Source organism: Neolamprologus brichardi, chromosome 14 (assembly GCF_056152115.1).
Source record: "Neolamprologus brichardi isolate AB-2024 chromosome 14, ASM5615211v1, whole genome shotgun sequence".
NCBI lineage: Eukaryota > Metazoa > Chordata > Actinopteri > Cichliformes > Cichlidae > Neolamprologus > Neolamprologus brichardi.
In genome coordinates, this window is record NC_142117.1 from 39,759,332 (window position 1) to 39,786,293 (window position 26,962).

General features: G+C 42.3%; 1 protein-coding gene and 3 non-coding genes across 8 annotated transcripts; all 4 read left to right on the top strand.

Annotated features, from left to right (window-relative positions):
- The first annotated feature begins 1,386 nt into the window (after positions 1–1,386).
- On the top strand, positions 1,387–26,335 carry srsf7a (serine and arginine rich splicing factor 7a). Of its 5 annotated transcripts, XR_437285.2 has the most exons (9): positions 17,849–18,081; positions 20,320–20,553; positions 20,670–20,843; positions 20,965–21,051; positions 21,248–21,289; positions 22,472–22,516; positions 23,435–23,533; positions 24,352–24,886; positions 25,487–25,624. XR_437285.2 is itself a non-coding variant. In XM_087851332.1 (8 exons), the coding sequence occupies exons 2-8, from the start codon at positions 20,330–20,332 to the stop codon at positions 24,443–24,445; spliced, it is 765 nt and encodes a 254-aa protein (XP_087707458.1). In that variant the 5' UTR covers positions 1,387–1,432; positions 20,320–20,329; the 3' UTR covers positions 24,446–25,630. The 5 variants fall into 5 exon arrangements, 4 of the variants coding, with proteins under 4 accessions (XP_087707458.1, XP_006801306.1, XP_035768160.1 ...); XM_087851332.1 differs by lacking the exon at positions 17,849–18,081 and adding an exon at positions 1,387–1,432 and having other exon boundaries at positions 24,352–25,630; XM_006801243.3 differs by having other exon boundaries at positions 24,352–25,630.
- Positions 2,344–2,534, top strand: LOC148099681 (U2 spliceosomal RNA). Its single transcript, XR_015720550.1, has one exon. It is a non-coding gene; the product is annotated as a U2 spliceosomal RNA (small nuclear RNA).
- On the top strand, positions 5,460–5,623 carry LOC148099682 (U1 spliceosomal RNA). The gene has a single exon (XR_015720540.1). It is a non-coding gene; the product is annotated as a U1 spliceosomal RNA (small nuclear RNA).
- Positions 6,887–7,050, top strand: LOC118454946 (U1 spliceosomal RNA). The gene has a single exon (XR_004843965.1). It is a non-coding gene; the product is annotated as a U1 spliceosomal RNA (small nuclear RNA).
- Positions 26,336–26,962: the final 627 nt, after the last annotated feature.

The window sequence follows — 26,962 nt, forward strand, 5'->3', positions numbered from 1 at the left end:
CCTCTTCCACTTTTTCTCCAAACTGCTCAGCTCAACACCGCCTACAGACTATTTGAACTTGATGGGCATGTCATGCTTTCAAACTAGCTGCACAAGCACACATGAATGACCTCTTTTTAAGTTTCAAATACACATGAAAGGTACTTCAGTGTCTGGTGTGTGCAGTCTTATCTGCTCAGTGTCCTCTACTGTCACGCTGGTTAGCAGGATTGCTGCTGAAGCACTAAACTGCTGTGAACTAAATAGTTACACTGAACTCACACTGCAGTCATGCAGCAGTTGAATTTTATTTCAGTTCAGTTGTATTTAATATAGCACCAAATCTAAGCAGCAAAATTAAGGGAAGATGCAGGGTCAACTGATCCAGCCCTAACTATATGCTCTATCAAAAAGGAAAGTTTGAAGCCTGATCTTAAAGTAGCTCCCAAATTTGTCTCCCGAATCTGGTTTGGACGAACGAAAATGTTAGCATCTTCAACTCTGCCACCTGCCTTTCTGTCAGTGCTACTGTCTCCAAACATACATGACAGCAGGCGTCATTACCAGCTTGTCAAGCTCCTCTTTCACTCTTGTTGTTATCCTTCTATCACAAATCACCACCGACACTCATCTCCTCCCACTCAACCCCACCTGTAATCTTCTTCACTGCGTGTTGTTTTGGATGGCCGACCACAGGTATTTAAAATCATAAACCTTCACCCTCTCTATTCCTTGCATCTTTACTTTTCTACCTGTTGCCCTCTCCTTCACACACATGTATTCTGTCTTTGTTTCTACTGACTTCTCTCTTGAGCATAACTTCACCTCTCCAGGCTCGCTACAGAAACGTTAAGCCCAAAATCCACCACTTTAAACTTTAATACAAGCACTTAAGAGACTTTCATTTCACTTGAATAGGGACTTCAACACTGTACCCTTGAGTTAACGGGTTGATACTCTACCATCTAAGCTATCCAGGGTCTGTAGCAGTTGCTTCTACCTTGTTCATCCTGGTGTTTCAAACCTAAACCAAAGATCATAGGCTAATTCAAGCAGGGGGAGGATGTTTGTAAAAACATAAAAATAAAATACAAAAAAGGAGATTTGTTTTTATTAAATTTTGTTAAGTGGCACAGTCCATCAGTAGTGAGTCCTTAGTGAAAGTCTTAAAAATGAAAATAAAAGTTAAATAAAAATAAATAAATACAAAATAAATGCTCTATTTGTATAAAACATCCAACATAATTATTTGTGAAAAGGCTACATTAAGCTTCCGATAAAAAAAAAACATTTATATGATGGCAAACTATTTCACGGAGTAACAATAAAACTGTTGGTACTCAATAGAGGGTTAGAGTTAGTGGGTCAAACGCACCACCACTGCGCATGCTCAGATGTAGTTCGACGCCACCTGAGCATCAATTAGCAGGTTGACGGAGAATTAGCAGGTTGAGTAAGTCAGTTTCTACCTAATAACTTTATAATTTATAATTATCAGTTCATGTTTAGACCACTGTGTCGATGAAAAAAGCTGTTCCAGTTTTTTCGGCTATTTTTTAAAGACAGGTTGACTGACTCGCGGCTCTTCGTGGATTTGTGCTGTTTAGGTCTCAACTGCAGTTGCCATTTTGGCGATAATGGCTTCTTCCTCACACCAAGCGCGTGTTTATCATAGTTTGCAGAATGTTTTTAGCATGTTTAGTTCTCAGACAGATGGATTTAGGGGAGACTTTTATGAAGTTTGTTGACACAAAGTATGTGCTAACTTTACTTTGTTGCATGTTAGCGGTAGCATGTTGTCAGACTTTGGTATCTGCTGCTGTCATGTAAAGGGTGTTCTGCAAGGGTACACGAGAGCCAGAAAAAAAGGATTTTCGTTCATATTTACAATTTGTTCTTGGAGTTGACTGTTGTAAATTCCCTAGCGTGTAACTTAAAGAGTGCAGTTAGCCCTCCGCGCCACCAGAGACCGCTAGTGAAGTTCGTTTTTTCTTAACTAGAAACGTAAAAACATTAACTCTTTCTGCTAAAGTAAACCAGTCTGTTTCGTTAGTGAAAATAGCACTTGTATTTAAGGTAATGGGTGTGAGTTTTATAACATTAATATTGTTAAATTAAGCGTACTACTTGTTTTTTGCTTTTCTGCTTCCTATTGGACGGAAGAGTACCACGTGTCCAGGAACGCAGGAGTTAACCTGCTTGAAAATTACATCGGTTATACATAATCTGGTGAACGCGTGGCCTGATGTGATATCATACATTATGTGTTGATGTGGCCTGAAATAAAAACAAGTTTATTTTCCGAACCGTGAGTGAGGGAGACGGTGCGGGGAGTGACTCCGTCTGCTCCGACGTATTCCCGGTATCGCTTCTCGGCCTTTTGGCTAAGATCAAGTGTAGTATCTGTTCTTATCAGTTTAATATCTGATACGTCCCCTACCCGGGGACCATATATTAAATTGATTTTTGGAACAGGGAGATGGAATAGGGGCTTGCTCCGTCCACTCCACGCATCGACCTGGTATTGCAGTATCTCCAGGAACGGTGCACCCCCCTAAACATGTGGAAAAACAATGAAAGTTTGACCAGGTGGTCGCAGCACCAGAGTAACTGAGACCTCTCACGGTTTCTTGTGGTTGATCGCCAATTTGGGATATTAACACATAATAAATTGACATACAACAATGATGCAAACACATAGTTGCTGCAGACTAAGTAGCACACACGCACACTCTTCCATCTACATTTATTGTCTTTAAGTCTTCTATTGATCATTTTCCAATATCCTTTTTCTATATATTGGCACATTTATTTCAGTAGAAACAGAAAGCAGCTTGTGATTTAGAGCTGTTTCTCATATTTTTTAGGCTTTGTAATATAATATATTATTTAGTTAGTTCAGTCTGTTACTGTTATCCTCTTGGACCAACTGTAACCCACACAATTTTCTTAAGGATTATTAAAGTATTCTGATTAGAGAAGAAAAAGGTGCAGTGCTGGTGGATAATATTATTATTTTTATTTAACCTTCATTTATACAGCTAGTTCCAGTGAGACTAAATGTCTTATTTATAGTAGTCCAGTCTGCTTCTTAACCATCTATTATTTTCTCAAGTAGATCCTGGGTCGTCTTTATGTATTTCACTGAATGTGCCTGAGAGAGAAAATGTTAAACCCTAGTACAAGTCTGCCTGTGTCCAGTGACGTATAACAATCTCTTGCTATGAAAACTGTTCTGTTGTTCATGAAATAAGTGGCTGTGTCACCCAGCAGCTCTCTGTGGGCTTTATGTATACGTTTATTATCCGAAGCGCTTTTCTCTTAAAGTCGGCTCATTCCTTGGTAAATCTGACTATGACTATATCAGCTGCATCTATTGAGTTATTTTGGTAATAGGTTGATCTATTGATGTTTTTTTTTACCCATCAATTGTTTCATTTTTCTAAAAAGACCCCCAAACCTTTTGTATTTACGTGACATCTGAAATTGTAATTTTTTAAAGAAAATATTTTCTTAAATGCCAAAATATATAAATGCGCTCAAGTAAAGCCAAATAAAGTAAGATAAATATGCAATCTAAAATAAGATATAAAAAATGAATCTGTACTGTCTTCGTGGAAGGCTTTGAGTTTGTGTTCATGCGTCTGCTTGTTTAAGTGTGCAGTGAATTTCTGTCCGTCAGCCTTTAAAGGAGAATGTGGTGGCTGCAATGCAGCGATGCGAGTATATCAGCAGTCTGAAGTTTGCCTTTGATGCAAAGTTTTTATGCTGCTGCAAACAAGATGTTATGATGGTGTAGACATTAATTAATATTAATAATAATTTAATGTCCAACGTAACGTCACTGCTGCTGTGGTGATGTCAGTGTTTCTTTTCAAAACTGGGCTCTGTGTTTGCTTAATATTGTCAGACTTTTTATTCACTGCTGCTCCTAAATCCCTTTGTATTGCAGGTCTGCTTTTAGTCGCAAATGCAGGTGAAATGCATGCGTTTACATCCTTGAACACACCGGCAGGCTACAGAGCTGGGCATTAAATGAAGCATCGAAGCAAAGACTGTGTTGAGGATTGTTTATAATCCAATTTTTCAAAATACTTGATGAATCGCTGCAGCCCTATTTCGCTGTAAGAAGTGTAATTCTTGCAAAATGCATGCATTGAAGTAACATTTAAAGTAAGAAAAGGCTTCGGCTCTTCTGTAATAGGTTTTGTATTTGATTTTGGATCCGGACAGTTACTGAGGGTCGCCTGTGAGACGAGGGAGGACAGTAGGAAATATTGATCCAGCTATCACCCCCTCATCATCTTGTTTCCTGTCACTGCAAAAGTGGACAGGAATGCTGCTCTGCAGAATGTCCGATGTAGTTCCAGATATCTGGCTGATAGCAGCATCTCATCTTGACCATTTGGTGCCATTTGTTTTTCTCTGCAGCTGTCGTGTATTTCACCAAGCATGACATTTCTATTTGTTAGTTCAGGTGTACCTCATACTGGCTGGGATGTCCTCTCTAAGAAGGAGAAGCATGCTTCTGCAGTCATGGCAGTCCAGGCTTTGTTATGTGCAGAAGGGCCTAAACTCAACTCCAGCTGCAGCATTTGTTGTTGGTCCCTGTGAGCTGCAGGGAGCTCATGCGGTGGACTCGTCCTTAATCTGTGTTTTCTGATAGGTCAGTCGAGCTTGTCTTTCTCACTGTTATCACTAGTCAAGGTAAACATTCAGGGTACGGCAACTTACAACCCAGAGAGGAAATGCCCAAAGTATGTGACTGGCTGCAGACTTTTAAAAATGGAATCGCATTGAGTAATCAGATGTTAAGAGCGAGCGTCAGCCAAGAACAATTAGAAATTGAATGCAGACAGATGTGAATGAATCTCCAATAAAAGCAGTGACAGGTTCAAATACTTTTGTTTGACCTATTGAGTCAAACAATGAGAGTCAAATATTGAGAGGAGTCTGAAGCTGCAGAATGTAGTTTGAAATGATTAAAGTGAGTGTTCCTGCTCCGGGACAGTAGGGGGCAGCAGCAGGAGGAGAGTGAACTGTTCAGCAGCACATAACAAAGGAACAGGAAGTGGTTGTGCTGTTAACAGAAAACGTGTGTGCTTTATGCGTTTTTTCCTTTTTTCTAAACATCAGACGTGAATCAAACAGTTTTCAGCTGCAGTTTGATTCAACTTGGAGTTACTTGAACTTCCTGTTGGTTTGTTGGTGGATTTAAGGAGGTTAAATGGATGAAAAAAGTGATCTTTCAGTCAGCTTTTGTTGTGCAGTTGCAGCAATGCATGATGGGAAAGACTCCCCGTATATTTTAAACTAAATAACCTGATGTGGCTCTGTTGGAAGCTCCTTCCTGTGTATATAAATAGTGTGTAGTCCCAGCCTCCTGCAGGCTGTGTTTGTGTTGATTGTGAGACTGTGAGCACCGTGAGTGTGCAGGGTTTGTGTGTGAAAGAGTCCCCCATGTGTGAGGTGAACAACTCATACTTACCTGGCAGGGGAGATACCATGATCATGAAGGTGGTTCACCCAGGGCGAGGCTCAGCCATTGCACTCCGGTTGTGCTGACCCCTGCGAATTCCCCAAATGTGGGAATCTCGACTGCATAATTTCTGGTAGTGGGGGACTGCGTTCGCGCTCTCCCCTGATCACATGTTCAAAGGAAACAGAGGAAGCAGATACCGAGGCAGTGTCCTGCTGTTTATTAAGGCTCAGAAATCTCCGTTGTTGTGTTATTTGAGGAAGATGTTAGTGAAAGCTTTGTGCTGCAGTCTTTTCACTGAAGTCCTTTGTGCACTGTGGAGCACACTGTCACCTCCCAAGTGTTAATCGACTTAACAAACAGCAGCTTCTTTTCTAATCCAGGGCAGCTCGTCCATCTCAGTCGTGTTAGGAAAGTCATTTTTGTCCATGTGCAGAAAGACGGCGTGTTTTTTTCCCTTTTCTTTCCTCTAATGGTTCCACAGCAGCCAGCATGTGTGTTATGCAGATTGTGGAAGAGGGCAGGGCTGGTAGAACAGTTACCCAAAGTGTAGCCACCACCGGGCAAAGAAAATGGTTTAAAGATCTATGACAGACGAGCAGCTCAGACCATAACTTATGTTGACCTCACTCTTTCCTGTGTAAATACAAAACTGTCATGTGTGACCCGGTGCCCAATCAGCTCAAACAAACCGTTTGTGTTCACACTTTGTGGGCTTGTCCCTCATATACGACCTCATGCCACTGGTAGCCTAACATGCCACCATCCTCTAATCTGTGCAGATGTTTCTGTGAGGCTGAAATGAGCTTTGCAGGCAGTGAAATGTGATGATAGAGTGGATGTTCAGTCTGATTATGACAGAAACTCATCTTATTCCTTCTTTGCTGTTGTTTGCACACAAGGAAGCTCTTAGAATATATCTGTGCAATAAACAGCGTTGTTCCTATTCCAGGACAGTAGGGGGCAGCAGCAGGAGGAGAGTGAACTGTTCAGCAGCACATAACAAAGGAACAGGAAGTGGTTGTGCTGTTAGCAGAAAACGTGTGTGCTTTATGCGTTTTTTCCTTTTTCCTAAACATCAGACGTGAATCAAACAGTTTTCAGCTGCAGTTTGATTCAACTTGGAGTTACTTGAACTTCCTGTTGGTTTGTTGGTGGATTTAAGGAGGTTAAATGGATGAAAAAAGTGATCTTTCAGTTAGCTTTTGTTGTGCAGATGCAGCAATGCATGATGGGAAAGACTCCCCGTATTTTATTAGAACGAAATAACCTGATGTGGCTCTTTTGGAAGCTCCTTCCTGTGTATATAAATAGTGTGTAGTCCCAGCCTCCTGCAGGCTGTGTTTGTGTTGATTGTGAGACTGTGAGCACCGTGAGTGTGCAGGGTTTGTGTGTGAAAGAGTCCCCCATGTGTGAGGTGAACAACTCATACTTACCTGGCAGGGGAGATACCATGATCATGAAGGTGGTTCACCCAGGGCGAGGCTCAGCCATTGCACTCCGGTTGTGCTGACCCCTGCGAATTCCCCAAATGTGGGAATCTCGACTGCATAATTTCTGGTAGTGGGGGACTGCGTTCGCGCTCTCCCCTGATCACATGTTCAAAGAAAACAGATATAATAGTGTCCTGGTGTTTATCAAGTCTCTGAAAGCTTGCTTACAGGATACTTACTTGGCAGGAGAGATACCATGATCACGACGGTTATGACCCACCCAGACCCACCATGGCGACATCGACTGCTAACATGACAGGTTCCTGGAGGAATGCTGTGCGTTTTGAGATGCAAGGGAATTGCGAAATGGACCGACTACAGCTCAGCAGGATTGTCATCCAGAAGGAATTGGGATTTTCTCCAATGCAGATCGACTACATTTTCGGCTTGCCTGGAAAGAAAAGTTATGAGGTGATTTTTGCCACCAATACGTTCTTTGAATCATGTATTGACAAGTTTAATAGACTTAAACAATCAAGACCTCAGCTGGAGAATATTAAGATGACACCGTTATCAGGCAGAGAACCCAAAGCTGTGACAGTGATCATGCATTCGGAATATGTGAGAGTGGAAGACCTGGTTGTCCTTTAAATGTGCGGTGACGAGAGGTTTGGACTTAAAAGACGAAGATGGTATCCGAACCGGAGCATATCGTTTCTATGTTCACCTGCATAGAGATGAGAACTCACCTCACCTCACTTCCAATTAGGGGCAATCAGAGGATATGTTTTCTACCCCGGGCAACCCAAGACATGTCGTAAATGTGGCAGCAACAACCATCTAGCCGCAGAGTGCGACAGTGTGGTTTGTAAAAACTGTAACCGTGACGAGCACATTGCAAGGGAATGCCCCTTCCCAAGGAAATGTAACCTTTGCAGGGGAGAAGGACATACCTTTAGGGCGTGTCCCCAATCCTATGCAAACAGGGTGAAAAGACCACAGCTGCAGCACTTAGAGGAGATACCAATGCTAACTGGAGGAGGTCCGCAAGCTGATGAAGATGTAAGTAACGACCAAGCCAACGAGCTCCAGCAGGAAGTGGTTGAGGGCCAAACGACCTACAGCTGGGGTGGGGAACGAGTAGATGACCAGCCCTCTCAAGTAACTACACACAAGGATTCAACGACAGTGGTGACAGGGGACACCACAGGGTTAACGGACGGGAGTGAACAACTATTAGAGACGCAAAGAGTGCCTACGACTAATCCTGACGTGCATGTATCTCAATTAGAAATGGAAACCAAGATACAGTAGGCGAATCAGGAGGAGATGGTATCTCTCTCAGGCACCCAAATCCTTACGCGGCCGTCAACATCCAAAGAGTGCAGAGACCTGCTTGATCTCATGTTCCCTGATCTTTCAACGGTTCAGTCCAAACACATTATCACCCTAGAAGAGGGAGGTTTTTCGTTACCTCCTTGTGACATCGAAGATAACACAACTACCCCCTCTGAATTGTTGCTACAAGTAGGCCTTTATGCAGCGCCGAACTCACATAAACGACAGAGAAATACCTCAACAGAGTCTTCTACTGGGAACCTTGATTTGGAAATTCAGGGCCATACAGACCCCTCGCCAATACCCCCACTTGAAGAACAAGTCCCGACACCTACCCAGGGAGCTGCTCAGGAAAACAGGAGGAAAGCAACGACGAGAGAGCACCGACATCGATGTGGCTTCCACGGAGGAAGAAAAACAAAAAGGTAAAGCTATAGTAGAACTCTCAATAATAAAGTTTTTCAGAGTACAATGACCACCCCTTTTTAGAACCAACATAAATACATTTCAGAGTTGAATGATGCAGTGAAATGCCAATCTGTTTTTAGTGTATTACATGAAACGGGTGGGGACATTTGTCTTCTCCAAGAATGTGCCCTACCCTTTATGGACAATTACGCGAAGTTCGCAAAACGATGGACAATCCTTTTGGTCAGGGGATAACCAAAATCGAATGTCTGGTTTGGGGTTTTTGTTTAATAATAAAACCGTCAACATAGAAAATGTGGAAGTTGTGGTGGATGGGAGAGCTTTACTTATTGACGTAGAGAAAAACGGGAGTAAATTTAGGATTATTAATGTTTATGGACATACAGATATGAAAGAACGGACTGCATTATTTCAAACATTACAACCCTTTCTTTGTAATAGACGACAGATAATAATGGGCGGGGATTTTAACTGTACACCGGAAACGAGTGCAAGCCAGGGGGCGAGTCCAACAGTTAAGAAAGACTCAAGTACTTGTGCATTAGAAAATTTGATCAATGATGGTAATCTGAAATGTGTTTAGATCTCTTAACCCTACAGACCCAGGACACACCTGGTCCAATAAGAAGACCGCTTCACGGATTGATTTTTTGTTTGCCAGCAAAGGCTTAACGCCTCTGTCATGTAAGGTGGAACCAGTACCCTTTTCGTGTAGATTTAGCATTCAAACCCCCTTTCAACCATGTCCGGGGCCATGGAAATTAAACCTGAATTTATTAAAGGAAGGGAAGGTGGTGGGAAGATATAAACTCAAATTACAACAATGGGCCTCTTTACAACCGCTATACGATTCAGTAGGTGGGAGAGTATAAACAGTAGGACTCAAGTATTTTTTAGTTTAGATAGAAAGCGGGCAAAGAGGAGGAGACAATGGCTATTAAGAAAGCAGGCAAAATTACAAAGGTATTACAAACTCCTTAATCTAGGTTTTGATGTAAGTGAGGAGATTATGAACCTGAAAAAGGAAATGATGGTAGTGTTAAATGAGAAAAGCAAAGGAGTATTAGTAAGGAGTAGGGTTAAACAAATGGAAGAAAATGAAAATTGCACGAGATATTTTTTTAGGAAATTGTACAAATCTAAACCCATTATGGACTGCCTGATTAATGGGGAAGGGAAAGAAGTGGAAAGCACCCAAGAAATTCTAGAGGCAACACACTCCTTTTACGCCAATTTGTACAAAGAGCAAAGTATTGATGAAGTGATTGTGGAATCCTTTATCTCAAAGATTAGATTCAGATGACAGAACAGTGTTAGATGAAGATATAACGCTAGAGGAAATCACAAGAGCTATGATAAGTATGCAAGATAACAAGACGCCAGGTTTGGATGGCTTGCCTAAGGAATATTATCAGGCCTTTTGGGAACAACTCAGTCCTTCGTTGTGCTCGGTCTATAAAGAAGTGTAGGATAAAGGCATATGGCCGGTGTCCATGAATACAGGGGTGATTTCCTTGTTGTGGAAAAAGGGCTCTAAAAAAGATTTAAGAAATATGAGACCCCTGACATCGTTAGGTGTAGACATCAAGATTTTAGCTAAAGCCTTTTTTTTTTCCGGTTGCAGGCAGTAGTGCCTAAGTTAATTGGAGTGGAACAAACATGCGGGATACAAGGGCGTAGGATGACCGATAGTTTAGCAGTTATAAGGGACAGGTACCTTTATAGCCTAGAGCGGAATATCCCCCTTTGCGTGTTAGGCCTGGATTTAGAAAAGGCCTTTGACAACGTCAGTCACGTCTTTCTGATGAAAGTTCTTGATAGTTTAGGATTTGGGGAAGGGTTCAGGAGATGGATCCGGGTGTTATATACTGGTTGTAGTAGTGTTGTGGTTGTGAATGGGGCACAGACCGCTACGGTCCCAGTGAAATCTGGAGTAAGGCAGGGATGTCCCTTGTCCCCTATTTTGTTTATATTGGTGATGGAGCCACTGGCATGTGCATTAAGATTAAATGAGTCAATTAAAGGGCTGACCCCACCAGGTAGTGGGGGCTTGGAAGTTAAATTTTCTATGTACATGGATGACATAACTTTGTTGCTTACGGATAACAAGTCAATAGACGTAAGCCTGGCAGTTTGTGAAGCCTTTACGGCAGCTTCAGGGATGAGAATCAATAAGGGTAAGAGCGAGGTGATTTATTTTAAGTGGCGGGAGATTAAGGAGAATTGGGGATTGCAAGAAAAATTTGAAACGCTGAAAATTTTAGGGGTGGAAATAAGAGAAAATATGCAAACTAAGAATTGGAATTCAAAACTACAAAAAATACAAGGGAAGCTGTTGAATTGGAAAGACAGGGAGCTTTCCTTTATAGGTAAGGTTTTGGTGTTAAAGGCTTGAAGTAGTTGCGTCTATAGCATTTCTGGCAACTACGCTACCAATCCCGTACAAAATATTAACCTCACTGAGGAAGGCTATGTTTCATTTCCTTTTCGGGAGGCCAACATGAGAGATTGAAGAGAGAAATGATGTACAGACCGGTAGAAAAAGGGGGGAGAGCAGTCCTAGAAATTGCGTCTAAACTTAATGCAATGTTTATTGCCCCAGTGCTTAAGGCATGCTTCAGTGACCCTAAAGATAAGATTTGGCCATATTTTACAAGGTTTTGGGTGGGTTGGACAGTGTTGCAGGCATGGGGTGTGCGCCTCCCCCTTAGTGTGCCCTTCTCTGAACAATACCCCGCAGTTTATGACGTGGTGATTCAATCGTTGACACCTCGGGAGATAACTCGTGCCAACTTAGAGGAGATATTATTCCCGACAGTCAGTATGTCTCAGATAGGGAAACTTTGTGAAATCCATAGCAAAATAGCTTGGGGCAATGTTAAAAACAAGTTACTGTTAAATTCCCATAAGGATGTAGCGTGGCAAGCTGTTCAGGAATGTGTACCTACAAGAGCGTATTTGGAAAAAAAAGGGAGTGCACGAGGAGTGCGCAGTGTCCAGGAAGGTGGTGTGGGGAAGATGAGACGGTTAGACATTTGTTTTGGGAATGCCCCTTTGCTAAAAATGTATGGGGTTTATTAGGTCATTGGTTGAATGATTTGTGTAAAGAAGAGTTGACATACAAAAGCATAATGTATGGGTTTCCGAAAGTGAATTAGGGGAGGGGGGGAAGTGTTGGTGGATAATGGTGAACCGTGTCAAAGATGCATTATGGAGGGCGAGAAATATTTGTGTGTTTAAAAGATACGAAATACCGGAAAGAGTTGTGATCAATTGTATGGTTTGTCTGTTAAAAGATTATATTATAAGAAATCTATTTGGAGAAAGTGAAGAGAACAAGAGAAGGATATGGAAAGTGCCAAGAAAATATTTGAGTATCTGTATGTAGAACTAATGTGAAAGTATTTTTTTCCCCCTTTGTTCTGTTTTTCCCTTTGTGGGTTTCCCCATTTGGGCCCCTTTGTATCTTGATGGTTTATTTATGAGTGAATTGATGTAATTTTGTTTTCCGAACAATAAAATCCTTTGAAAATTAAAAATTGAATTGAATTGGTTCACCCAGGGCGAGGCTCAGCCATTGCAATCCGGTTGTGCTGACCCCTCCAAATGGGGATGCACAGTACAGTAGTGCAATAAATCCTGATCGGTGATTGGTCAAAAGTCTAGAGTGAAAGAAGAGGCTTGTGATTGGTGAAAAATGTGTAATGAAGAAGTCTTCTTTTATTCATTCAGTTTGTCTGTTTTTCTCTTTATCAGGTGATGTTTCAGCTCCTTTATCCCACCTGACGCCTGGACTGCTGTCTGTGATCTTCAGCATGATCACAATGTCTTATTTATGTATTTTGACTGGTTTACAATGACAGGACAGTAAGCATTATCAGTGTATATTCCAATAAAAGCATCTAGTTTTTACTCCAACATCGATGAGGATTTTCTTTTGGCTCTTTTGAACCAACAGGTTGGAAAGTCTCCTGACATTAAGCGCAATTAAAAATCAATTCCTTTCTTTTCTTTTGTGATTATTATGTGCAATGACTAGCCACAAGAGGAGTCTTTTAGGTTCTCCTGATAAGACATTGTTTAATTGTTTTACTTTTCTACTGGTAAAATCTGAAGGATTATTCATGCCATGACACTGTCATTTACAGACAGGCAAGAAATTAAAGGCATGCCCTGAACTCTTGACCCCTACACAGAGAGACATTGTTGCACTTTGCTGCCATGTTAGGGTTCACTTGTCAAAGGTAAAAGAGTTGTAAAACCATTACAAAGTTGCTATGAGAGATCATGTTTGTCCTGTGACAAATAGACTGAGTAGTTGATTATGAAAATGGCGTGATCATACACCGTGGCTTTCACAGTCACCTGATGTCAACCAAGACTATCTGGGGAAATTTGACTCGCATAACAGATAATAGCTCTGTTAAAGTTGTTGCGGAGGCATGTGTTGTACAAATACTTCCAAAACTTGTCTTTGCCTGCTTGTACACATTGCTTCTTTGGTTCAGGTCTGTTATGTGTTTCTACATAGTTGTGTCTTCTAAACCTATTGGCAGAGAATAACTTAATAAGAAAAAAAATACAAAACATGTCTAAGGCAGATTAAAGCCCAACTTAGGCATTCATTAAGTAAAGCCACAACTCACTGTTACTGTAACACAGTACACTTTATTAAAGGGGGTGAATACAGGAAAACAGCACTGCAGGATAGTCAATCAGTGAACTACAAAAAGTCAAAAGTGCCCATCAGGTAGGCTGGAATCATACACGTTACCATCAATAACATAATTGCGAATGTTACACATGCTTTCTGTAAACAGAAAGTTTACAACGAGCGAGACGTACTGACAATAGCCAAACGCGGGTAAATGTGTAGTAAATGGCAGTGCGGTAAATCTGCCTAGTATGATATTAAATACACTTACTACTTCATATATCTCAGATCGTTTGTAACGAGCCACGGAAAGCAGTTGTAGCCACTGAAAAGACTAGAAACGGGCGTAATGCATTAGATGTCGGCTAGCGCGCGGCTAACATTTACCACAAAGAAAAAGGGTTAAACGCGCTATTCAGCGTCGTGTAATTTCCGCTAAATCCAGACTCTGTAACTTAACGTAAACACAGAAGAAATGCCAGTTTCCATTAAAAAAAATAGCGGAGTTGCCGGCTTCTTCGCCCTTCCGCTTCGTGTTGTTGTTGTTTTGGTGACGCAACTTCCGTCGAGCAGACGATTGGTCGTCTACAGTGGGATTCGGCGCTCCTATTGGCCCGAGTCTACAGTGTCTACGCTCACCGTAGACTCCGGGCCAATGAAAACGCCGTAACCGTCTACAGTCAGCGTAGACGTAGACTCGACTTCCCCAAATTGGGGGAATCTCGACTGCATAATTTCTGGTATTGGGGGACTGCGTTCGCGCTCTCCCCTGATCACATGTTTAAAGAAAACCGACAAAAATACATACCCAGGCAGTCAGGTTTATGGTATTCATTAAGTCTCAGGATTTCAACTTGAGCTTCATGTGGCTCATGTGCCGAATCACATGAGCGGATGTTATCACGCCAACGTGTTGAATGAAAATTGCCATAAGAAGAAGCTTAAGTCTGCAGCTTTACTAGACACACAACAAAAAGATGTTTGGGCTAACTTAGAATTCAATTCAATTCAATTCAATTTTATTTATATAGCGCCAAATCACAACAAATGTCGCCTCAAGGCGCTTCATAGGTACAGAGAAAAGCCCAACAATCATATGACCCCCTATGAGCAAGCACTTTGGCGACAGTGGGAAGGAAAAACTCCCTTTTAACAGGAAGAAACCTCCGGCAGAACCAGGCTCAGGGAGGGGCGGCCATCTGCTGCGACCGGTTGGGGTGAGAGAAGGAAGACAGGATAAAAGACATGCTGTGGAAGAGAGACAGAGGTTAATAACAGATACGATTCAATGCAGAGAGGTCTATTAACACATAGTGAGTGAGAAAGGTGACTGGAAAGGAAAAACTCAATGCATCATGGGAATCCCCCAGCAGCCTACATCTATTGCAGCATAACTAAGGGAGGATTCAGGGTCACCTGGTCCAGCCCTAACTATATGCTTTAGCAAAAAGGAAAGTTTTAAGCCTAATCTTGAAAGTAGAGATAGTGTCTGTCTCCTGAATCCAAACTGGAAGCTGGTTCCACAGAAGAGGGGCCTGAAAACTGAAGGCTCTGCCTCCCATTCTACTTTTAAATACTCTAGGAACAACAAGTAGGCCTGCAGAGCGGGAGCGAAGTGCTCTAATAGGGTGATATGGTACTACAAGGTCATTAAGATAAGATGGGGCCTGATTATTTAAGACCTTGTATGTGAGGAGCAGGATTTTGAATTCAATTCTGGATTTAACAGGAAGCCAATGAAGGGAAGCCAAAACAGGAGAAATATGCTCTCTCATTCTAGTCCCTGTCAGTACTCTTGCTGCAGCATTTTGGATTAGCTGAAGGCTTTTCAGTGAGTTTTTTGGACATCCTGATAATAATGAATTGCAGTAGTCCAGCCTGGAAGTAATAAATGCAACTGAGAACTGTGTGACCTGGTACATCTGTGACTGTTTTCAATGGGAATGGAACCACAAAAATTGTCGATATGGAAAAAAAAAATCTTATTGTAGTTTTAAATTAGGACTGCAGCAATTCATCGAGTACGTTGATGATTCGATTATAACAGTATTTGCTTCGATGCTTCTTTCAGTGCCCGGCTCTGTAGCCTGCCAATGTGTTAAATGATGTAAATGCAAGCATTTCACACACATTTGCGACTAGAAACTGACCTGCAATACAAACATATTAAGGAGCAGCATGTGAATAAAAGGTTTGACAACATTAAGACACAGGGCCCAGTTTTACACCAAAACACTGATAACACAACAGCAGCAGTGACTGTTGTGTTAGTGGCCCACTTTAACTTGGAGCTGGAGTCGCTGCAAAGAGATGGAGCTGTTACTGGGACGGTGAAGTCAAGTTGAGTAAAAGACCACTTTTCTGGCGTTCAAAACAGCAGCGCTGTGCCAATAATCACCATTAAAACCATTACTGGGAAAAAACTAGCAGGCGTCTTTCATCAAAGTACCTGATCAACAAAATCCAACACCAGCGTCAATTGTGTTACACAGAAGAAAATCTGCAGTAAAGCTACAGTAAGCTACAGTAAGTAAGGCAACATCAAAATATGCATCTGAACAGAGAACTTGGTCCCAACTTTACCTGACCGGTTAGATTAAAGACCTTGCTGATAGCTAAGCACATAAAAGGTTTAGTTATTTGTTTTTTGACAGGTGTTGTCTGCAGTTAAACTTTTAATTAAAAAAGAAGGCTTTAGTGTGTGCTTGAATTTGATATATAAAGTCCAAGCACACACTATAAACTGAGAAACTTTTTATTTTTTATTTTATAAGCAAATTAATGCTCAATAGGACTCTTTGCTGCAAGCTGGAGCCACATTTAACAAAATGGGGTTTTGTCCCTGTTGTTGTTGCTGGTTATAAACACTAGGTTGCAGTCATTGTCATTGTCAAAGTTCTATCATTTGTTTTGGAAAAACTTAAATCCTCTGTTAGCCATTTATTGGTAATGTGAGTAAGTAGCCATTCTTTGCAGACTGGTTTGTGTTTGCTGAACATTTGTGGATGAAGCAGTGTTTGTAGCTGGTTAAAAAGCCTGATGTTGGTATAAATGGTTTGTTTTAGTTTGTTATTTTTGTGCAGAATATGCAGAACAATGCACAAAGATAGGATTGAGTGAGATTTCTAGTTGTTAGCAGGCGGTTAGTAGTGGAGTAGCAAAAAGTTTATTCGACATTGTGAACTCTGTTATCCTCTAGGAAACGTATCAGAACCACCTCTGCTTTAACCTGAGACTACGTCTACACTAATCCGGATAAACTGGAAAACGGTGTTTTCGTCTACAAACGCTCCGCATCCACACTGAAAACGCTACATTCCTGTACTGTGCATGCGTGAAAAGTAATATGATTGAGCTGCGTCATTTCCATCTGCCGTTTATTTACTTTCCGGCTCTTTGAAAAGTTGCGGCAAAATGTTGAGGAAAAGTGCCAAGTTTTATCTGGCGCACGTACAAACTGATATGAATCTTTAATAGGGCTGTCAAAATTGAGAGCAAACAAAACAACTGCTGTACAATTCAGTCCGCCATCTTAATTGAATTGGTCACATGACTGCATCGTATGACATCATTTTCGAAAGCCTCCGTTTTTACAGTCCACACTGTGACACAGAAACAGTGATTTCAAATGTATCCACTTTCGAGAGCGTTTTCAAAAAGCTCAGTTTTCCTTGACCAAAAATTCCCGTCTCAGTTTGGATGGAAGGCCAAAATGGAGAGAAAAAGATGCGTTTACAAGCAAAAACGGATTAGTGTGGACATGGTCTGAGATGCAGACAATCCAGACTTGGGTCTACAGTCAAGAGACATCTTATGGGAAGCACAGAAACAGTTCATGAGTGAAGGGATAAGATGGGTTAATTTCAATATAGGTGGTTTATTCTTGCTATAAAGCGAGAGTAAACCAGACCGTGCAGGAACTCGCAGCACTCTTACATTTCTCCATCTTAAAAGTTCGTGGACAAGACACAGTTGGCACAACTCATGAAAAACAAAGAAAGACAACTTTGGAAACCAAAAACACAAACTTAACACTTCAAGTCAATATCCAGACCATCTGGAAAAGAACAGGAGGATGGCTAACTAAAGCCAGCCAGAATAAGTAGGCGATGAACTTATTAGATGGGGACCTCAAACAGAAAACCGGAAAAGGATGTGCTACTCAGAAGACTCATGTTTCTCATATCTCCACAGCAGCCTTCCATAGTTTATCTCAACACCGCTACAGAAACAGTAATAAAGATTAATAAATGAACACTATCTGAAGCAAAGCAAATTGGGAACACTGTTAAAGAGGCCCTCTACAGTGCTAGAATTTCATTGTCCAACCTCAACATTAAAGAAAAGCCCATCACATCCCTGAGTAAAGGCCAAAACATCGACGTACTACCAGCTGACTGGAAAGGTGCATAATTCCTCAGTCCCAGCAACATTTATGAGGTCTTAAAGTGGGACGTTCTTGCTGTGGTAATTCTTCATTTTGGTCGTTTTATTTTGAAAATATTCACCGGACGTTTCCGGCTTCGCTGTTGAAGTCACAGTGCGCAGCTGCGGTAGTTGCTTTGCAGTGGTGGTTGGTTTCTTTTGCTTTTGTAGCCGCTCATCTTGCGGCAGAGCCATGTGGAAGCGCCCCTGATGTTCGTCTGTTCGGCTTTGTAAAGAGTTTAAATCGCAGAAATCAAATTAAACTGTGACGATACGACGTCTGGCTTCAGTTCGACGCGGCTGAAGTTCGTCTTAGGAGCGGAATCAGAAATCATCGGACGAAGGTAAGATCGGGCTAACGCGTGCTACCGCCATTGTTTATAGGCAAGCGCGGACCAAGGCCTCGAGTAATTCCGAAAATAACTGCTCGCACGTATGCACCAAACTCAACAAGATCTGCTTTTTCTGTTTTACTTGTAGCCGATTAGCTTATTTGCGTGCATAAAGTTGGTGTTTAAAAGTGTGTTGTTGAACTGGAAGTGGCGTGGCCTTCCGTCTGTGAGACGCACACGGAGGTTAGCGCCGGTTTCCTGAACGGATACCCAGCGGTGTTCGCTTAAAAACACGCGGGAGACAAACGATCGTATTGTATGAGACGCCGGTGAGTTACACAGATCGATCAGCGAGTTTAGTTTAATCCAACCGGATCGGAGGCCCTCGGGGCCTGGCCATTATCGGATATATAGATGTAGTGAACTTCAAAAAGCTACTGGTCCGGTTAATAAATGACGAGCGTCGTACCTGCGTGTAAAAGATGACCTTTGTAAAAGCATTGATGGATGAAGGTTATCTTTTAAGTACCTGATACAAAAGAAGACGAAACGAAACAATGAAACGCACATGAACAACCCAAGTCAGACACACAATCACCCCAACGGCTGTGTGAATGATTTTTTTAAGCGGTTTTTAACCCACCTCGGAATCAATAAAAGAAAGCCTTTATGTAGCCAGTATGCCAAATTTCTTATCTCTGCGCTTTTAAACGAGTAAGCTTTAAAATTTACAAAAAATGTAAAAGCGTTAACAGTTTGCATCATTTCCATCTTAAAAATAACACATCTTAACGAGTAGTATTTGGAGATTAGAACACAAGCACCTGGAAACCAAGGCTACGATGAACGGGACAGATGCATGTCACTGGATATAGATGCCAAATGTTTTTAAAATGAGCAATTATCTGTCCAAGAGGTGTAGATCCTTCTGGGTCGCCACAGGATAAGGCAGCCTTTTTCTCCAAGAAATGGCGACAAGAGAACTGTCTGCAGGACACCAATTGAACACACCGACCACTACTTGCACAGTATCAAAACTTATAGTTTAAGTATAGTATAATTTGCTCCTGAGCCCGTCAAAGTGTCACTGACTTTTTCAGTGAAATCCTGCTCAGCTCTAACCTTTTCTAAAATCTGTGGGAAATAAGGCGGTAAAGATTGGTCCTGGCTACAATTGTTTTCAGCCAGGGTGGAACAATGGCATGCTTAAAATAGGTGGAACAAGCCAACCACATGTGGGGCGATCGTGGCTCAAGAGTTGGGAGTTCGCCTTGTAATCGGAAGGTCGCCGGTTCGAGCCCCGGCTCGGACAGTCTCGGTCGTTGTGTCCAAGACGCTTCACCTACCGCCTACTGGTGGTGGCCAGAGGGGCCGATGGCGCGATATGGCAGCCTCGCTTCTGTCAGTCTGCCCCAGGGCAGCTGTGGCTACGACTTTAGCTGCCTCCACCAGTGTGTGAATGGGTGGATGACTGGGTGTGTAATGCGCTTTGGGGTCCCTAGGGGGGACTAGTAAAAGCGCTATACAAATACAGGCCATTTACATGAGGTCCTACATTAAACTTCTGCAGAGCTTGATGACAAGTTCAATTTCACACATATGGTCAGTTGCCAACGTTACAGGAAACACCGGGAAGATGTTTGAATCCAAAATGGCTGAATTTTGCTTTAAATTAAAAGGAGGTGATTGATATTTGTTTAAAGGTGTAGGATGTTTCTGGCACGCTGTAAGATTGCAGATCAATTATGGCACTTTAACATCTCACTGTTCCTTCAAACAACCTTGGTGTGCTGCAATACAGTTTTTTCCCCCCAGTTTAGATACAGCTGGTTGATTCAAGTATCTGCAGGGACCCTTTCTATAGTTCCAAACCATGCCAGCAAAATACCAGAGCTACCAGGTCCCCTCGCTGTAAGGGTCATGGGTTTATAATCACTTTTCTAACTGTCGTTATGTATGCAATATTAACCAAACTAGATAAGCATTAGATACAACTCAGATAGCAGGAGACACAAAACACTCCTGCTATCTGAGTGTTATTTTGTTATTTTAACTGTAACATCTGGCAGAAAACAAGCATATTCTAGAAATTTCAACCTTTCCTATATATAATTTTTAAAAGTTAAATCTGAGTAAATTTACAGTTTACTTACTACTCTTATTTCCCAAATGTAGAGGGACGTTTTTTTATAAAAATGTATTCTTCTCACTATGATCCCCGTCTTAAATATATTTAAAATCTCCCTGCAGGTGAGAAAAAATGTCCTACTACTCATCCTCCCGTAGCTCGTCTCGGGCCACTGACTGTAAAGTGTACGTCGGTGACCTGGGCAATGGCGCTGCAAAGGGGGAGCTGGAGCGAGCCTTCAGTTATTACGGCCCGCTGAGAAGTGTGTGGGTGGCCAGGAACCCTCCTGGGTTTGCCTTTGTGGAGTTTGAGGATCCCAGAGATGCAGAAGATGCTGTCAAAGGCATGGACGGAAAGTGAGTAAATGTTTTCCTTGGACTGGTCTCCTGTGTCTCACATACAGGGTGTTTCTTTTCTTTTTTTCTTTAATTATTCTGTGCTTAACAGTGAAAAACTGATTTCTTCTGCTCAGGATCCTCTGTGGTTCCCGTGTTCGTGTGGAGATGTCAACAGGCCTCTCCAGAAAGGGCCGTGGGCGGCCAAGCCGTCGCCAGTTCGACCCCAACGACCGGTGTTACCAGTGCGGGGACAGGGGTCACTACGCCTATGACTGCTACCGCTTTAGCAAGCGAGGCCGTCGCAGCAGGTGAAGTGAAAGCATGTTTCATTTGAAGGCTCGTGTAGCTCGTTTGCCATTTTGTACCATTATAAAACCAGTGGCATGTTATGGATGACTGGATGGACTCGTTTCTTATTTGTCATTGCAGGTCTCGCTCTCGATCGCGATCCCGCTCCAGATCAAGGTCCCGCGGGCGCCGCTACCGCTCTCGCTCCCGCTCCCGCAGCCGCAGCAGGTATGCTGACGCACAGACACACCTTGTGATATGTCAACAAGAAAATCTGGTTGTGGTAGATTTGGAAAGGCCAACGTCTAAATGTGCTCATCACTGTGTCGGCATGTGGTTATTGCAATCTCTTAAGCTGTGTAATTTTTCCAGTGTTTATTCTGGCAACTCTGTTGTACAAACTTTTATTTATTTATGTTTTTAGGAGCCGACGCAGATCGCCATCCTATTCCAGACGCAGGAGCAGGTAAGAATAGTTTCCTATGATAAGTGAAGATGAGTAGCTGCTGCTAATTCAGTTTCTCAGAGGCTGAAACTATAACAACATATGCCTACTATGCAACTAATGTTGTGTCAAATATTAAGCCTTCAATTATTTAAAATAAAACTGTTTTGGTCATTATTGAAATCTTAATATTTTAGCCCAACTTAACTTAAAAAACTTAAACATGTATTTCTTAAATTTCTAAACAAGTCTTTTAGCATGGCATTTACCTAATCTTTAAATGTAAAGGTAAACACTCAATAAAAACGATTAAAAAGACGTGTGGGGCAGGACAAGCTGGTTTTACGGGCATGCACCAACTGTAACAGCACTGTAGCCGTGTCGCTGTAGATACTGGCACTTGAGGTCTCTTGTAGCTGTTGCTACTCAAATAAGGAAAACATCTTAAACAACTCAGAATCAGAGCTGGTATAGGAGTAAATTATTTGAAATGATAAAGTTTTCTTCACTCTCTGATTGAGCATCAGTTTTCTCTAGAAAGTCTCAACTTTTCCAGCTCACACTTTGTATAATTTGCTGATCTGAGCCCTTGGACTGATATTGAAATGTCTTCAACCTGGCCACATGCACCAAAGATCACAAAGATCATGAGGTGCATAAGCAAGCAAAACGACACCAAAACACAACACCCTTTGCAAGAGACAAAACGGCAGCAGCCAGCATGAACTAGGCGTTAGACCCGACTAGCCTGGGTCTGCCTCTGCTGCAGGAAAAAAGTGCAGCAGTGAGGAGAGCCGCAGGCAGCAGCCTCAGGAGACCTGCACAGTTGTAGGGCGAGTGGTGTGCATCACTGAAAGCAGATCACATTACAGGGTTTCCTTGGTTACCGTGCACAAAACACAGGTAGTCCACAGAGAGTTGAGCCAAGCGTCTTCTGTAATCGTGCTTAACATCCTGTTATGTGTTTGTTTCTCAAACATTTTAAACCTGAGCAAATTTAAAAACACTTCTAAAAGTGTTAAACACAAAGTTTTATGACCATCTTACATCAAACACTGATGACGGGCGTGTCGTTAAAACTGGTTACAAAGTGTGGTTATTGTAGCATGTGGACATTTGTCTGTGATACTGAAACAAGTTGAAGAGTAATTACTGGGTGCTCCTGCTGTTCTCTAAAGTTTTATTTTTGTTTTGTGACATCAGGTCTGGATCCCCTGCCCGCTCAAAGTCCAGGACTCCAGCCAGAAGGTGAGTTGTCCACAGCTATTCTTATCCCAAACTCACTGTTAGAGAGACGCAGTGAATTTGTTTGCTGCTCCGACCGCTGCTACATGAGAAATTACATTTGTATGTCACTCGGTTCTTCCCTGTAAATCCCTTTTCTCAGTGGTAACATGGACTCACTGTGCTTTTCATGTTCATGTATGGATGGTGTAGTGATAATGAACAAGCATTATTAATGGTGATGGCCACTGCAGTAATACATTATTTAGAAAATGGTTGACTTGGTCGACGCTTACTGGCTACTGTTACAGTGGAACACACTACTACTGCCAGAAGGGGGCAGTAATGCAGCTGTAATATCTAAATGAATGAGATTGGACAAGTCTTCAAGCATCCTCCATCCTTCCTTAGTATTTAGAGAACTTGACACTCTGGTGTTTTGGCTGCAGAAACTTCAGGGTCACTTCTCTCAATCACCAACTTCCCTAAGAACTAATCGACTGCAGCACAGGTGTGTAACAGGTGATGAGTTTAGATCAGAATCAGAAAGACCCAAGGGGCAATTAAGAATGACATGCAGCAGGAAAAACCTTCAAAGGTGTGTGTGTGTGTGTGAGAAACGAAGGTGAGGCTCAGTACAAACTGCCAGGTAAAGGGAGCATGTCGCGGGTGTGCCATGACTGGGATTTAATGGCCGTTAGGTGGGAGCGATCTTCAAAGACTAGAGGAATGGTTTAGAGTGAGGATCGAATAGTATCCTGGTTCGACAGATGCCTCTCCTTGATTATAACAGGCTTGCAAGATGAGCTGAACTTCTTGAAGTGTTTAACAGAACTCAGCCGAGCAGGGAAATGCAGCCCTGCAGTCACATTTACATGTGTCTGCAGATGTAAGATTGTCTTTATCATCTGAAGGCGTCTAAAATATTTTCTCTTTAATCAGTCGTTCCAGGTCTCGTTCTCGGTCCGGTTCTGCTCCCAGAGGGCGCTCTGTGTCCAGATCCCGGTCACGTTCTCAGTCTGCTAACCACAAGAGGAACAGGTAAGCCCCGCTCTAGATGTTCTCTCTCACTTGGACAGGGTGTAGACAGTTTGAGTTTCTGATGCTTAGTCTTTTTTTTTTTTTTCTTTAAACCAAAACATAATCTAAGTTTTAGATCAAGAATAACAGATTTTAGATATCTTGCGTTCCTGCTGAGGGTCAGTTAAGTTTTTCCACCTTAGCCAGAGTAAGGCAGGGAATTAAATAGACCCTCCTCCCAACTGGAAGCGGCATGCTGCTGTCAGCCGACCACCACGGGATGGCGGGATGACGAGATGGACGACCTCCGAGATCCGTCAGCCTCTTCAGCACAGAGAGATCTTCTGCCTCCGCTGCCAGCAGTGGAGTGGGTGGGGTTTAGGACAGGGATCCCGGCCCTCTGTCTGGTCTAGGGAGGTATACTAGAGGAATGACTGGATCTCTTTCCTGTGCTCTCTTTTTCAGCTCTTGTTGGCTCTGTATTGTCAGCGCTTTGCAGCTCGGCTCTTAATCAGGCCTTTACCCTGAAAAGAAAGCACATGAAAGACTTCCTCTGCTCTTGCCTTCCTTTGATATTTTCCTCACTGATGTACCTTGGTCTAAATTTATCTTAAGCTGACAGAATTATTACTTTTTAAAATTTTACTGGATTGACAAGTGTTAAACAAAGAATTTAATGTTTTTATTCTTTCTTAAAATTGACTGAATCTGGCTCTATCAAAAGAGGAAAAAAGTAAAAACAGCTACTAGCAGAGATCAGACAAAGCGACGCCGTAGGTGTGACTTGCGGTAAGCATCTTTGCAGCACAGTTTGTTTATTTTTCATATTTTCTTTAAAGCGTGTGGTGGGAGCTGAGCACTGCACTGACACCGCAGCTGATCCCAGGCCCAGGGTCTGCCAGCTGGCGGTGTGTACGTCCTGCGGGAGGTTGACTAAGCGCTGACCTGAGATCAGCCTTCGCCTGCATCTGGTGTTAGACAGCGAGAAAGAGGTCGACCTACCGACCGAACCCTCCCCACAGTGAATGGGTGTCTGTTCCAACCGACGCACACGCTCAGACGAGATCAGCCCGCTCACACATACAGTTGCTCGACTAGAGTCACCCAGCCAGCCAGCCTTCAGATGTACCAGAGGGCTGACCCACACAGATCACAGTTCGGCATTTTTAAATCCATTACCTACCTACCAGACCCCCCTACCTACCTACCAGAGTTCTTCGCCTCTGTCTTAGCTTCTGAAAGTGAGAGAGCTGACGAGAGATCAGTCTTCAAGAGCCTCCCAGCGCAGTGTATCTCCAAGTTGTAGTCATCCGTCCTTCAGTCCTTTCATCCTTCGCTTCTCTGTACTTGTTGTTTCTGCCACTGTCTCCAAAGGTAACCAAAAATCAAACCCCCTGACAAGCTCATGTTGATGGTGAAAAGAAACATTTGCAGGCTTGATGTAGTCTGAAAAAAAATGGTGTTTTGTAGAAGTTAAAGTTGATCCTTTTTAACAAGCATGCTCATAGTACGTAAGTGTGTGTCTGCATGTGAGAGCGCTTGGACGAGTGAGTGAAAGACAAACAGGCACCATGAATATTAGTGGGATGATGTGTCTGATACGTTTTTCTCACCGTGTCTCACTTGTTGCCTCATCGTTACCATTAGAAGCAACTTGTCTGTGTTTGTAGGTAAGGGGAGGATTGAGTTCTGCCTTTCTTAGAGCACAAATGCTGCTAACCAGCAGCTCTAGAAGCAAAACACGAGACAGTGTCAATCAAAGACCTGCCATTTATTTCAATGAGCGTTTGCTCTGGGGGTTCAATTATGAATTTAGCTTTTGAACATAGATAGCTATTTCTGAAAAGATTAGAGGCAGATGACATGAAGTGTACCTGAGAGGTCAAGGGTTGTTGTTAAGAATGTTAACACCTGTCCGAACCTTCTTCCACCCCTCCCCTGCGGCGGGCTAATTCCTCTTCCTTTCTGTTTCAGTCGTTCCCGTTCGGCAACTCCAAACCGAAGCCCTACTCCAGCAGACGACTGAGCGAAGGCGACTATTTGCCCCCCCTTTCCCTCCACTGTCCCTAAGACAAACCCTTAACCCCTGCACCCTCTCTGCTTTTACACCCTGGCAGCAACTTTTTTTTTTCTTGTTTTTGAATTTGTCTGTCTTGTCCCGGTTTCGTGCGGTTTTTCTCCCCAGGGCTGTAGTCTATGTGCATCCTTGTTTGAGATGTAATCAGTACATCAGATAAAAACAAATTTTCCACTAGATACAGATTGTTTTAAATGTTGCTGTTGCTGTGTAGGCCATGTTTCTTTTCCCTTTTTCCCCCAACACTGTTTTGTAAGAAGGTAATGTTGAATGTTGAAGATTACTTTTAGCAGTAATTTGAGGATCTCCGTGGAGTAAATGGATGAATTTCTGAGAACCAAGAAGCCATTTTTTCTTGGGAAAGGAAAAAAAAAGGTTCCCCATTGAAAATTTGTAAATGTTGTTGTTTGATGCCTGGGTTGATCTGTTTAGTTCCTGATTATGATGGCAGAGAGAGATAATTGCCAGCTTGCATGCCTTTAAATATGATGCAACATTCCTGTTGTTTTTGCTTTTTATTTTTAGTTTTTGTTTTGTTTGTTGCACATCCTTTGTGATAAAATCAGATCAGCATCACTGTGTGCAGCGGGAGTTTCCTCCTCTGGTTTGTCCCCATCACTTGATTTTAAAACAAATGCAGTTGTTCAGGTGGATTTCTGACAGGGCTCCTTCAACAGTTTCTGCTCTTCCTGGCTTATATGGTGACAGTGGCAGTTTTATTTTTCAATAAATCTCTTCGACAAACATCAGTGTCCTGTTTATTTTCATACATTTGACTAATACTAATAAAGAGTGAAATGTGTCTATAGTGGGTCGATGCTAAGTATTTGGCTCCTGTTATCTCAGTAATCCTTCCATGTGTACGATATTAAAACCAGACTAGTTTTGTTTGTCGGCTGTCCGGCAGAGACTCAAAGTGCAAGTGTATTGACACATGTTATATAAATGTTTCCTGTTTATGAAAACAAGAACCGGGTCAAAGGCTACAAAAAACTACTCCCTGGCATGCACCAATTACCTGCAACACTAACCTCACAGACAGGGAAGCCTTCTTTAAAATGTTGCTCTGTTCTGAAACTTTGAGTTGTCATTATTTTGACCAGTAACACTCAGCCAACGATGATTTCAGACCGCATAAAGATGGTAGCACCTGACCCTCCTCAGATTAGATCTGATCATTAGTAATGCGGTTTTATTGTAAATGCTAAACCTGAATAATATTGCGCCTGTTCGGTAAGAGTACATACTTAATCTGAGGTCACTTAAAAATAAACAGCCTCTTATTGGTATATGCTGCGTTTTATTTCAAAATAACGACTTAAACGCTTCTTTTTTTCCGATTGGTTCTTACTCAAGTTATAAGCTGATTAACA

Bases quoted from the DNA above. Each gene is read 5' to 3' on its own strand.
- srsf7a (XM_087851332.1), top strand. From the start codon at position 20,330: ATGTCCTACTACTCATCCTCCCGTAGCTCGTCTCGGGCCACTGACTGT. The intron at 21,052-21,247 runs GTATGCTGACGC...TTATGTTTTTAG, and splicing joins CGCTCCCGCAGCCGCAGCAG to GAGCCGACGCAGATCGCCAT. The intron at 22,517-23,434 runs GTGAGTTGTCCA...CTCTTTAATCAG, and splicing joins TCCAGGACTCCAGCCAGAAG to TCGTTCCAGGTCTCGTTCTC.